We start from the raw sequence: 14,955 nt of genomic DNA, 5'->3' as shown, positions 1-14,955 counted from the left end.
ATTTTTTTTCCAGATCTAGAGCTCCTTGGGCTTATTAAGAGATGGCTAATCCCCCTTTCTTCAAATTTCTCCTCCTTCTTGCTACCAATGTATATTCCTCAATGAAAGATGTGATGAACTCATACTCTTTAGCATGAACATGCAGAATCTCCTTGATCTCTCTATGAATCCCATCACATTTGTACTCAGCAGTTGCTATATGTCAGGCACTTTGCTATTGCTATAGATAGAAAATAAAGAAAACCCAGGGCTTTGCCCGAGTGATATGGGAAAACACATCAAATTAAAAAAAAAAAAAAAAAAAAGAGGAGTCTCTCGGACTTCCGGGAAGATGGCGACCGAGAAAAGCGGGGCTTAAGAGCCCCGCCAACAACCAATCTCCATTACCACAAAATCAGCGCCTTTCATAGCCAGAAAACACCATCACCAGAGAAACAAAAAAATCACCAGGCTCCAGAGAGAAAGCGGACTGAGAACAGAGCTCAGAGCCACAGAGGAGATACACCAGCCTCACGCCCGAGGACGTGGCAGCAGCGCCATACTGCCGGCGGCAGCGGCAAATTCACCGGACGGCTACAGCAAGCCGAGGTGAGCCGCTGTGGAACAGCCAGGTGGGATCTTTCGGCGCAGGGAGCATCTAAAGCTCCCAGTGGCTGAGCTCAGCACACGCTGCAGGGACTCAGAGTGGAACTCAAAACCAGAGAAGAAAAAATACGCCAGTCTCACGGCCAAGGGCGTGGCAGCGGCGCCATATTGCCACTGGCGGCAGCAGCAGTGAATTCACCAAGTCCAGTACAGCTACATCTACGAACTCAAGAACAGTGAGTCAAATTGTGGGCCACAGAGGAGAAATCCCAGTACTGTACTCCCTGGGACTTGACCCAGTGGGGGAGTGGCGGTGGCAGTGATATCACACCACAGGAGAACGTGCAACCTGGCACCCCCCATAGTCTAAAGCAGCCTCTATAGACTCCCTGGGTCGGAGACTCTGTGATACAACCCAGTAAAGGAGTAGTAGGGTCAGAGATACTACAGACTCGAGATCCAGAGCACCTTAAGTGAAGTCATAGTGACCCAAGGGAAGAACCCAGAGAAGGCACAAACTTCCGAAATCATGGGCAAGAGGAATAACACTGGAGCAATGAATGCCCACAACCCCACAACATCAGAACCCGATAAAACAGAAAATCAGAGATTTCTAGAAGATCAAATCAGGAAAATAACTGTAGAAATAATAGAGGTGCTTTGAAAAGAATTCAGAGAGAGGCAAAAAGAGATAAAGGATGCAATTAATGAAGTAAAGGCCTCAATTCAAAGCACAAACAACCGATTAGAACACATGGAGAACAGAATCTCGCTCTTAGAAGATGAGCAATCCAAAAATGAACGCATAGTTTCTAATCTAGAAAAAAATATCCAACAGCAGGAATCTGATATTGAAGAAATATGGGCCCATCTTAAGAGAGCTAACCTAAGAATAATCGGAATAGAGGAGGGAAAAGAAAGTGAAACCAAAGGGATCAACAATCTCTTCAAGGAAGTAATAGCAGAAAATTTTCCAGACATAGAGCAAGAGGTTGATACACAGGTCCAGGAAACTTATAGAACTCCCTTTAGACAGGATCGGAGAAGAGGATGCCCACGCCACATAATTGTCAAAATGACCAATGTGGAAGCCAAGCAGAGAATCTTAAAGGCAACAAAAGCAAAGGGCCAAGTGACATTCAGAGGCAAACCAATTAGAATCACTCCAGACTTCCCAAACCAAGTCATGAGAGCCAGAAGGGCTTGGAGTAACATATTCCCAATTCTGAAAGAAAACAACTTCCAGCCAAAAATTTCCTACCCAGCAAAACTTTCTATCAAATTAGATGGAGAAATAAGAAGCTTCCATGACAAACAGAAACTAAAGGAATTTATGTGTTCAAAACCAGCGCTAGAGAAAATACTCAAAGAGATTAACTACAAAGAAGAAATAGGTAACACTCACCAGAACCAGAGAAACAAGATTTTCCATCCAACAGACAACTAAGATTGGTTATCTGTGGAGATTCATTATTTATGTTAGTCTTTTACCTATCTCTAAATGGTATTGTTTGCCTTTATTGTTGTTAATTTTTAGGATTTCTAGTTGGAATATTAATATACCTTCAGATATAGGATTTGGAAATATTTTATCCCATTCTATTAGTAACTTTTAACTCTGTTTACACTGTCTTTGGATATACAATATTTTTTTATTTTTTAGGGAGTTTGTATACTCTTGTGTTCCCTGTGCCATTGAAATCATATCCAAGAAATCACTGCCAATTTCAATGTTGTGAGGTTTTGTGACCCAGAATTTCTTCTAAAAGTTTATAGTCTTAAGATTTATATTTAGGTCTTTTATCTATTTTGAGTTAATATTTGTATATGGGATTAGGTAAGGGTCCAATTATATTCTTTTCCATGTAAATATTATTTTTCAACAATATTTAGTTAAAAGATTATTATTTCCACCACCAAATGTTCGTGGAAACCTTGTCAAAAATAACTTGACAATATAGGGAAGAATTTAGCTCGAGGCTTTTATTTAACTCCAATGGTTTATATATCTGCCTTTAGAACAGTACTACACTGTTTCAATTATTGTAGCTTTATATGGTTTGAAATCAGAAAATATATATCTTCTAGTTTTGTTATTTTTCAAGATTGTTTTGGGTATCTAGAGTCCATATTCCATATTAGGATAGATATTTTTTTCTGAAAAATAAATATATAAATATATGATAGTTTCACCTAAAAAAATAGAAAAAAATATTCTCTGGTAAGAAAGAAAGCAAAAAGAAATATTGAAATGTTTTCATGTAATTTTAATTTTTCAACATTATTTAGTTAAAAGATTATTATTTCCTCCACCAAAATGTTCGTGGAAACCTTGTCAAATATTACTTGACAATATATGGAAGAATTTAGCTCTAGGCTTTTATTTAGCTTCAATAGTTTATATATCTGCCTTTAGAACAGTACTACACTGTTTAAATTATTGTAGCTTTATATGGTTTGAAATCAGAAAATATACATCTCCTAACTTTGTTCTTTTTCGAGATCATTTTGGGTATCTAGAATCCATATTCCATATTAGGATAGATTTTTTTCTGAAAAATAAATATATAAATATATGATAGTTTCACCTAAAAAAAAAAAGAAAAAAATATTCTCTGGTAAGAAAGAAAGCAAAAAGAAATTGAAATGTTATCTTTATGTTATCAAAAGCTTGGTATCAGACAAATGAAACTGTTATGTGAGATTATCCTTTTTAATTTTGGATAAATTGCTATAATACTAGATGTCAACCACTAAGCCAAGCATGGGAATGAGGAATGGGGAGGGAATGGGGTGGGGATTGGGTGGGGGTTGACTGGCGATGTGTGCATGTATGTCTACAAAAGTTTGTATCCCACTATGATGTATGAATACAGTGCACAAATTAAAAAAAAAAAAAAGAAAAAAAAAGTTTCCACACAATGTGTGTAGGGATAGCAGGGCACAGATGACAAGATGGCACAGATGCAAAAGGCACAGAAGCGTATAGCTTCAAAGAGAAGCATAAGAAAAAAAAAAAAAAAGGAAATAGTAAGACACACAGCAAAAGCAAATTTCATCAAACCACTGTCTCTAGAATTGGTACAGCTAAAAATTTTTCATTAGTGGTTAATTCATAATGCTTTAAGAGGAGAAAGTACATTTGGAGACAGGTTACAAGAAGTCCCTGAGGGCCTCTGTGTAAAGTTCACAGCAGCCATGCAGCCCTCCGAATTTGTCACAAACACCATGGCAACAGACACTGTGTTCAGGGGCACAATGGGCTTCCTTCCTCCTGAATTTCCTACATTCTTACATGCTATGAAGTCTTTTCAACCTTTGCTACCATGGCGTTTTTCAATTGTCACTTAACAGTTTCCCGAGTCTTTTTTCTTTTGTTCCTTTGACTGTAGGACAGAGTGTGATACCATTTCATCCTATTCATGTATTTTGTCTTTATTTGATAGGCAAGAGTTTTTTTTCCTCTTCTGTATCTAGTATATAACTTTATTTTTTTCTATTTGCTTACTGATTACGCAAGAGCACTAATGACCCTGAAGAAAAAAAACCCTTCGTTAGTTAACTAATTGGCAGTAGAATGAATCAAAACCAAATCAGCATTATGCCTTTTGCTATGCCACAAATAATAAAAGCTTTGACAGATATAAAAAAATTGTAACCAAATTTTTTATTAAATTTGCCTATATACCACCTATATTGTTAAATATAAAGTATGACATTCCTTAAGCAAAAAATAGAATTGGAAAATGTTAAATTAAAAAAGAATACTAACTTTACTAATGCCTTAATATAATAAAAATAGTAAGGATGTCTAACATAATTTATAAGTATATTATTATTTACACGTAGATTATTGAAGCATTCCAGAAAAATTTAAGTATTTTTATTATGTAAGAAATAAAAAACCACTTGACGGAAAAGAAAAAAGAAACAAAAAAATTTTTTTTGTGTGTGTGGGTATGGGGATGGAACCCAGGGGCATTCAACCTCCAAGCTATACTCCTTGCCCTATTTTGAAACAGGGTCTCATTAAGTTGCAGAGGACCTCACTAAGTGGCTGAGGCTGTCCGCAAACCGTGATCCCCCGGTCTCAGCCTCCCAAATGCTGGGATTACAAGCATGTGCCACCACGCCCAGTTAGAAACAAATTTATATTATGAATAATTTTCCATGAAATAGTCATTTGCAATATAGCTTTCTAGGTACAAACTTATTTCTATGTCTTGGTGGAAAATCCATAATTATTGTTTAGTTCACTAGTTTGGAATTCTCTATCACATTCCCTTATTAAAAACAAGGAAAAGGAAAGAAAGAAAAATACTAGGAATTGCAGGAAACGGATAGGAGTATGAGGAAAAAGATGTATAGGATACATCCTTCTTTGACTGCTCAAGCAAGAGTTCTGTTTTGTTTTTAATTTAATAGTATATTCACTTATATGGGGGTATACAACATTTGTTTATGTGTTCATATAAAATTTATAATCCTAATCATAGCAACAACCTCTCCAATTTTTAGGTATCTTTGAAAAGAATTTTTTGTCATAATTCTTTAATAAGTTTAACACTTCATTTTGTATCATCTGAAGTTAAGAAATTATAAATATAATTAAACATCAGTATCACTTGAAACAGAGTTTACTACCACAATATAAGTTGTGATTTATCCAGAAGACAAAGCAACACCTTACCTGAATATTGTCATAAAAGAGAACATCAGGCACTTTCATCTTTTCATGGGCATTATATATCGGTGCACTAACAGTGCCAATCTTCAGAGATCCAGATACTACCTCACCTGACATTTCACAAAGAACAGAGAATTAGCCAAACTATTCTCTATAAATAATATCCAGAGAAGTCAGGTCTGTCTAACATAGACTGTAGGGTAATTCTTATAACACCTATGAGCTTTTCAGGGATTTTAACATCTAAAGAAATAAGCTTGAAGATGATAATAAAACACTATCACTCTACATAAAGCTTAAACTGTCCCAAAGTATAATAAACTATATTTAAAACAATATATATAACAAATTACAGACATAATCGAGGAGTATAAAACAACCCAGAACACACACAACCCATGCTAATAACAAACAATAGTACACTAATAAGCCAAATACACATTTAAAAGTTCTGAAGTACACTGTGTGTCATCCTTAGAACCCATCCACTGAGAGTTCTAGTAAAAAATATAGATAAATCAACTTCTCTTAGGCCTCTTGAACTATTAATTTCAGGAGAAGATCTCTATTTCAAATACCTAGTGATTTTGATACCTAGCTAGACAGGAAACCTCTACCCTACAAAATTATTCTGTAATAACTTATTTTATTAATTCTTATTTGCTTTAAAGAGGTTGGCTTAGGATAGATTATGAGCACTCTGAATCTAGGAAGTTAATAAATTTCTTGAAATCAAGGAACATATCTCACATATTCTCTGTAGTAATTAGCTATATATACTCATTGACATTTTCTAATAATAATAATTTATTAGTAATTAATGTTAAAATATTAATGATCACAATAAAAGCTATCATTTATCAAAGATTTTTTATGTACCAGATCCCAAATTAGGAGATTGATCATATTTTTGCTCTTATTGTTTGAATTAACTTTAAATAAGGAAGCAAGCATTATTAGGAAATTAAGAACATAAATTAAGGTGGGCATGATGGCACATGCCTGTAATCCCAGTACTTGGGAAGCTGAGGCAGGAGGATTGCAGGTTCTAAATCAGCTTCATCAACTTAGAAATGCCATTAGCAACTTAGCAAGACCTTTGTTCCAAATAAAAAATAAAAGAAGGGTGATGGTATAGCTTGGTGGTAGAATGCCCCTGGATTCAATCCCAGTGACAGACAGACAGACAGACAGACAGACACACACACACACACACACACACACACACACACACACACACACACTCTGAAATAAAATAAAGTCACAAATTGAATAATTTCCACATAATTATCTAGCTATAATAAATAGAGCTTAAAAGAGAACTTTGTCTAATATGACATTCCTTCTGTTCAGTCCAATATGTCCAATCCTTTGACTCCCAATAATATTCCATCCTGTGAAATACCCTCAGAAGCAAATATACAATGACAATGCCTTAAACAATTCGCCCATTTTTTTCCTACTTCAAACAAGAAAATTGTAAATTGTTTCTCCTCTAGAATGCTATTTATATGGCAAGGCATTCTGAAAGACAATTGGGGAAAGCAACATTGGCTTCTGTGGAGTACCATGAACAATTTTGAGCTAAAAATACTTCGAATGTCACCTTGATTAATCACTGCTGAGTGCTACACATTTGTCAGAGCATAGCAGATCTCAACAGCAACCTCTCCCTTCAGTATATCCTTGCCATTTGCCTTTTATTCACAATGAATGAAGGGGGAAAGAAGGCCAAGAACTGTCACATTAAGAATTTAGTATTTATTTACTACATCAGACCTTTGAAGTAGACTCAATATAAAAAACTATAAAGGGAAAATACAGAAATGTGGTGGTGAATCAATGTTTAGCCCTAAATGTTGAGATGACAATTTAGAGCAATTATTTTCAGGAGAATATTAAAGACATTCTGATTAAAAACTCAGAATTGCAAAATATCACATCATAATGGAAACTGCAATTTTCATATTGACTCGGAACCACTGATTGCTCGAATCAGCATATTATTTGGAGGGATACCTCTGCGGGAAGCCAAGCCACCAGCAGAAGATTGATGAGTGTGGATTCTTAAGAAGGGGATGAACCAATGAATTCTCCACAAGACAGATGGCTTTAAAGATGAATAAACAGCCAAGTGACGAGTCTCACTACTCAGCGTCCCTTACGCTTTATAAGAGAGGGGCATTGCCGACACTAGCCTGTTACCAAGACTGAACAATCCACAGTCTGAATGGCACATTCTTTCTTTGGGTGTGTTAATAGAATTAATCAAATAACATTATGAGTCTATAAGTCTCACAGTTTTTCTGTCTGAGTTGGCTCTGCCTTTCTATTCAGATTCACCCATTGTATATCAAACTTAAAATTTGATTCTAAAAAAATCATCTAACTACCTTAATACCAGGTTTTTGGTTCAGTGTGGCCCCAATTATTAAAAATATTTAGCACAAAGAAAGCGACAGTGATCTCTTTTGGGGAGTGGTGACACATTAGATTTTCTGATAAAATAGATAATTACATTAAGAATTGGAAAAGCTTCCATTGTACTCCAGCTGAAGAACAGAAAACTTTATAGAGAAAACTAGATCTCCTCCAAATCCAAACTTATAACTACCCTGAAGAAAAAAAGCTCAAAAGATAACATGAGTGAGATGGAAGAAGCAAGAAGGCGTGTGGTTATATTCTTATATTCTGATTATCATTTAGTCTGTACCAAGCTAGAAAAACTTCCTAAGCATGCCCGCAAGATATCAGTGGCCTACAAAATGTAAATGTAAAGAAAACATACTTTTAGATTCTATGGTGAAATACATTTAGAAAAAACATATTTGTCAAAATTAGACAAGTTGATTTGTGAAAACAATTCCTAGAGTCATTAATACATTAGTGTCAATTATAACTCTTGGCGTTGGGAGAACTGTATCTAGTATGTACTGAAATAAAGCAAATATTCTATGGTTTAACTTATAAATAGCTTTCAAACTTAAAAAAACAGATAAATCCATTTCTTTAACTCAATACATAAGATGAATGGAAACCGAACTGGTTTTACTGAAATTAAAATAATAAATAGCATCAAATGTTTAATAATCATTTCATTTATTAAATTAATCAAAACAAATACTTACATTTGTAATCCTCTAGGTCTGGTTCCAGATTATTATTAGTACTTATTTCTATTGCAGCATCTGCTAGATTTTTCTCTAATGCGGATTTAGCAAGGCTTGGTAAGAACCTGGCAGGGAAAGAGGAGTGGAATGATAAAGTCAAGCTTTTCTTTGACTTTTTTTTTTTTTTTTTTTTTGCGGGTCTGGGGATGGAACCCAGGGGCATTCGACCTCCGAGCTACACCTCCTGCCCTATTTCTTATTCTTTATTTTGAAACCGGGTCTCACTTAGTTGCAGAGGGCCTAAGTAGCTGAGGCTGTCTGGGAACCTCGATCCTCAGGTCACAGCCTCCTGAATGCTGGGATTACAAGTGTAGCTACACCCCCAGTCCAATTCTTTTAAAAAATTTTGTGTGTGTGTGTGGCAGTAGGGGTGGAACCCAGGGGCTTCTCTAACTCTGGGCTATACTCACAGACCTATTTTTATATTTTATTTGGAAACAGAGTCTCACTTAGTTGCTGAGAGCCTCACTAAATAGCTGAGGCTGGCTTCCAACCTGCGCAATTCTCATTTCTCAGCCTCCCAAGTGCTGGAATTACAAGCATGCACCACCATGCCCAGCCCGCCCTATTATTTTAGTCTTTTTATTTTTGGGGACAGTGTCTCGCTGAGTTGCGAAGGGCCTCACTAAGTAGCTGAGGCTGTCCACAAACCGCAATCCTCCAGTCTCTGCCTCCCGAAGGCTGGGATTACAAATGTGACGACCAACCCCGGCAACTATTAAATATCTTTTAGCGCGAGTGCGTGCGTGCGCACACCCCCTCCCCCGCTTTAATTAGTTACAACCAAAAGAAAATTAGTCTGGATTTGTGAAGTCCAAAGCATACAAAATTTTAGAATAAATATAAACTTAAAGTATGTGTGAATTGTTTTTGAAATTGTCTTGAATAAGTAAAACTCATTTGTGATTACAGGACTCATTTATGTACATTTTTCAGGATAAGACTTAAAATTATTTTAAGTAGACTTAGTACACCTCATAAATCGTATTTATTATGCTATTGGCTTATCAAAATTTCTTATATATAATACCAACATTCTATACTGTTCTAAACTGGCAATTACAAATTCAAATCAGTGGGGGTGGATTATGTTCATGGACTACAAAACAACTGAGTGGAATAGAACTCTTATTATAGGGACCTTCAATTAACCCTCCCATAATAAAAATATCTTTGAAATGCAAAACACCTAAAAATATACTGAACTTCTGAATCTTCTTCCCTGTGGTCCCTTAAATTTTCAAATATCTAGAAAATGAATTATGCATCAAACTCCAACAACTGATAAACATGTTTGAGGCTAAGGATGAGGTGTTTAGGAAGTCTTTATTTCAAATGAAGAAGTGTTCCAAATTGAATTTAACTGGTAAAATAAATAGGTAAATTTTTAAAAATTAAAATGTCCAGAAAAAAACCTAGCTAATATTTAATAAATTTAATATTTAGTAAATTTAGGCTTTCTGGTTTATTTTAATTTTGTCTACTTAATAAAAGTTTGCTTATAAAATACTTCATATATAAAATTATGCTAATTTTTGTTTTAAAAATTTCAGTAAACTCAATCTGATTTCACTGCCTTGATCACAAACACACAAACACAACACACACACACACACACACACACACACACACACACACACACACAAAGCAACCCATACTTTTTTGTAATAACAATTAACAATTTTTTGGTTATTTCCTGCCATTGTGCTATCCTGAGAAGGTTAGTAAAAAGGCTTTCGGAGGTAAAGACTTTGTTAATGTCAATAGATGATGCATAAACAAGATTAGTGTTTAGCATTCATTTCTATTTCCAAGGGGTCATAAGTGAGAAGAAAATAGTTTTACTGTGGTCAGTTGACAACACTGGAAAATTAGCTATTTGATTCAGTAAAATATTTATGAAAGAAAAAGATAAGCATTTTTATCCCATGAAATATTTCAGTATTTCAGAAAATTATAGAGTTATAGAATTTTTTTTTTTTTTACAAGTAAAAAAATCAAAGCTGGGCATGGTGGCGCATCCTTGTAATCCCAGCAATTGGGAGGCTGAGACAGGAGGATCACACAGGTTCAAAGCCAGCCTCAGCTACTTAGTGAGGCTCTCAGCAACTTAGTGAGACCCTGTTTCCAAATAAAGTATAAAATAGGTCTGGGAGTATAGCCTGGAGGTAAAAGCCCCTGGGTTCCACCCCCAGTAACACACACACACACACACACACACACACACACACACACACACACAGTATAATATGGTAGCTGATTTTCATTTTAACTTTCATTTCCCTTATCAATAATGAGGTTGAGGATCTTTTCAAATATTTATTGGCCATTCAAATTACTCATCCTTGCCGGACATGGTGGCGCATGCTTGTAATCCCCGCACTTGGGAGGCGGAGACAGGAGGATGGCGCAGGTTCGAAGCCAGCCGCGCTGGCATAAGAGACCCTGTTTCAAAAATATAAAATAGGTCTGGGAGTGTAGCCCGGAGGTAGAAGGGCTTCCAGGAACCCCAGTGCCACCAAAAAAAAAAAAGAAAAAGAAAAAAAAAATTACTCATCCTTTGCATGAGTGCCTATTAATCCTTTGCCCATTTAAGGTTGATTCTTTTTTCTTATGAATTTGTGATCCCTGAATATCAGTCTTTTTTTTTTAAATTCTAAATCTTGTAAAATATATTTTCCTATTTTGTGGCTTTTAACTTATAGTGTCTATAATATACCCAGATTTTACTTTTATGTATAAGATAAAGGAGGAAATGTTTATTTATAACCATTTGTTAACCATCCCATCCATTTCCACACTATTTAAAATGCTACTTCTACCATATACTAAGTTTCCATAAGTATGTGGGTCTGTTTCTGGGCTCTGTAATTTTATCTTAACAGTCTATTTATCTTTCCTTGCGCCAGAACTACACAATCAAAATGAATATAACTTTTCAAAGGATCTTGGTATCTGATACAGTAAGGATACCTCTTTAATCTTTCTCAAAATTCCCTTGGCTACTTTTGGAACATTACACATCCATGCTAATTTTGAGATCAGCCTGTGAAATTCACTATAGCCTTGTGAGGGTTTGACTAAATTATATCATTTGGGGAGGAGAGTTTTATAATAATGAATCTTTTCTTCTATGGCGGTACAGCTTCCCTTTTAAGTCTTTTTTTTTAATAACTTTTAATAAAGATTTATATTTTTTCTCCAGAGAAGCATTACATGCCACTTATTAAGTTTATTCACAGGTGCTAGAATACAGAAATGTCATTTATTCGTGTCCATAAGTAGCTTCACTAAATGCAATTTGTTCTAATAATTTGGCCGTATTGAATTTATCTTATTTTATTGGTACACTATAGTTTTACATTATAATGTGGATCATATTGACAGTGGCATACATTTAGATCTATTGAATTTTTACTGAAGGCATTGATATAATCCTGTGTGAATACACAGGCTGAAAGTACAGTAAAATGATATTCTTGCTTTGTTCCTAATTCTAAAGTAAATGTTCTAAGTGTTTTCCCTTAAGAATCTAGAATCTCCAGTCCCTGACACGGTTCTGGTCCACAGTGGGAGCTAGACAAATATTTCCTGGATGAATTAGACAAAGGAAGGGAGGATCTATAGGGTTAAGCTGACTACTTGTTCCTATAAAAACTTCTGCAGAGAAGCCATTTTCCCAAGATGACTTTAGATTTTTGTGAATTCAATATTATAAGATATCAGGGACCCCCCATGGCTCACCAATATGCAGACTATAAAGTCTCCATAGATGTGAGCAAGTTTTAATTTAAGGGGTGTAGGAAGGAGAAAGACTTTGGAAAGGAAATGGGAGAGGGGCTTAGTGGAAACAGAAGCAAATGACACTTTAGAAGTCAACAAGCTACCCCGAGGGTGCATGAACCCCTCGCCACAGCGCTATGTTTACGCTTGTGATCTGCTTCACCAGCATCATCTTATTTGCTCACACAATATCAAGGCAATGGTTCTTTGGGGGATGGTATTAAAAATTATATGAGTTTGAGGCAGGTACCATCACTTTTTTGCAGAAAGAAACTCACGTATTATCTAATCAGTCCTCTCCCAAAGTCAAAATTCCCTTTCCAGTGTCTCAGGTGGCCACCCAGCCTCTGCTCAAATGTTTTCAAGAATGATAGTATGTGGTCTCCCTCCATGTTCCATTTCTGAACAGCTCCTTACTTAATGCTCTAAATCTCTTCCATCTGGTATGAATTCTTCACCAACAAGTAACCCCAACCAGATTACTCCCTCTCTACATGATCTTTTGTTTTTTGAGTATGTGTGATACTGAAGATCAAAACTAGCACTTCCTACCTCCAAACTATACCTCCAACCCCGTTTTATTTTTTGCTTTGAAACAGGGTCTCAGGTTACTGAGAGTCTTGCTATGTTGCTTAAGGTAGTCTTGAACCTGTGATCCTCCTGTCTCAGCCTTCCAGTACTGGGATTATAGACATGTGCCATCACATCCAGGTCTATGTGACCCTTCTAAAGTACATCTTTATGCCTAGATCCTCCAGCTTGTTCACTATGGGCTACGATCAAAGCAATTCTTTGCAATCCCTAACCTCTTTAAGCTTCAATGTTCTCATCTACGAAAGGGCAACAATAATAACATCTACCCCGTGGGGTTTTTTGTGGATATTAAATAAGAATCTGGAATTTTAAAAAAAGAACCTTTACTATAAATTTCTAGTGGGTATGCTTTATCAAATTAAAGAATATGCCTCCTACTCATGGTTTACTAAGAATATTTCTGGTTTATTAAGAGTTTTGCTTGTTTTTGCTTTGGTTTGTTTATAAATTTGGCTGTTAGGTGTTAAAAAATCTTTTCCTTGCTTTACTAAAAAAAATTTTTCCCTACCAATATACTCAATTTAAAATAGAATATTGTATTTTCTCAACATTCTTGAGATAATTCCAAATTGTTCACAATTTTAAAAAGTATAACACATATTTGAGTTAAATAAAAAATAAATTTTAATAAAAGTTTAACAAAAAGAGAAAATCTCTGAAATAACAATATCCTTTTGCTATAGTTGAGTATTTGTGTCTACCCTAAAATTCACATGTTGAAATCGTAACCCCACCGTGAAATGGCTAACTTCTACCTGGGCAGAGTGGTTCACTGGTATAGTCCCCATTTCTTGGGGACTGAGACAGAAAGACTGCAAGTTTGAGGCTAGCCTGGGCAGCAAAGTGAGACCCTGTCTCAAAGTAAAAAATAAAAAGAGTAGAGGGTATAACTAAGTGGTAGAGTACAGGGTTCAATCTCCAATACTGCACCAAAAAAAAAAAAAAAAGACAACTATTAGAATTTGGATTTTCTCATTCTGTCCTACAGGCCTTCAACAGCCCTTCCATGTTTTTCACCTTTTACTTTGCTGTGCTGCATTCCAGGCTATTTCCCCTCTACTTCTTTATCTCCACTGCTATTTGTTTACTGAATTTGTTTGTTTTATTTCAGTGATGTATTATTCATTTCAAAAGTTTTGTTTACTTAGTTCTTTCAAATCTACCAGCTCTTCTTCTCCTCCACCCTATTCTTCTAGTTCTTGATTTCTCCTAATTTTTAAATCATCTTAAGCATAATTGACAGTGTCAAATTTGTCTTTGTTTTTTAGTTCTTGGAGTGTTAGCTCTTCTGAATGCCATTTCTTCCAAGTTTGTTTCATGTTGTTTTTCCCAAGTGTGGTTTACCATTTTTTTTATCATGACCTCATATTCAGATGGAATACTTAGTGCTGTGAGATGTAAAAGTGTTGTTACATATTGGTTTTCAGGGTTGGTTTTCTATTAAGGCCTCCAAGGAATTAAATGATTTTAAATAAATTTTTTATTATAACTTAGCATCTTGTGGTCACTGCCCTTCTAGATGGTATCAGAATGGACCTACACACCCACAGAGGTAGGGTACTGGACTTCTCCCAGGGGATTGTTTTTCCCCACTCCAAGTTCCAGAGAGATGGTAAGCTTTCTCATCATTTCTCTTGGACAGAGGACGAAAATAGTTATCTGTAAGGACAGGGAGTACTTTGCTACTCTATTCTTTATGCAGGGATCTCAGCTATAGCCTCTCTTCCTCGTCATTTAGAATTTCTAAGTTGGCAGGTAAGACAGGAAAGGATACTTACCTCATTATATCTTGTTCATATTTTCACTAGCCTTCTACAAAATTTAGTTTTACACATTTTAAAAATATTTGTTGTAGCTGGGCATGGTGGTGCATGCCTGTAATCCCAGTGCTTGGAAGGTTGAGACAGGAGGATTGCAGGTTTGCAGCCAGCCTCAGCACCTTAATGAGGCCCTGTTTCAAAATAAAAAGTAAAATAGGGCTGATGGTATAGCTCAGAGGTAGAATGTCCCTAGGCTCAATCCCCAGTACCACAAAATTAATTAATTGATCGATTAATTAATTTGTGTTGTAGGAGAGATCCATTAAGCTTTCTACTTCAAACAGAAAAAAAATATGGTATCACTTGAAATCACTAT

The 14,955-nt window shown here is 35.7% G+C and overlaps 1 protein-coding gene across 1 annotated transcript in view; it reads right to left on the bottom strand.

The window, feature by feature from the left end:
- The window catches only part of VWA8 (von Willebrand factor A domain containing 8), a gene marked incomplete at both ends in the record, with an annotated part of 383,297 nt that overhangs the window by 220,159 nt on the left and 148,183 nt on the right, over positions 1 to 14,955 (bottom strand). The window contains 2 exons of the mRNA XM_080688771.1: positions 5,276 to 5,382; positions 8,401 to 8,507. Coding sequence (XP_080544897.1) covers positions 5,276 to 5,382; positions 8,401 to 8,507 — 214 coding nt within the window. The remainder of the gene's footprint in view (positions 1 to 5,275; positions 5,383 to 8,400; positions 8,508 to 14,955) is intronic.

This window comes from Muscardinus avellanarius, assembly GCF_963383645.1.
Source record: "Muscardinus avellanarius genome assembly, chromosome: 2".
NCBI classification, from domain to species: Eukaryota; Metazoa; Chordata; class Mammalia; order Rodentia; family Gliridae; genus Muscardinus; species Muscardinus avellanarius.
Note: the sequence above shows the minus strand (reverse complement) of the source record. Positions and strands in the feature narration are given on the sequence as shown.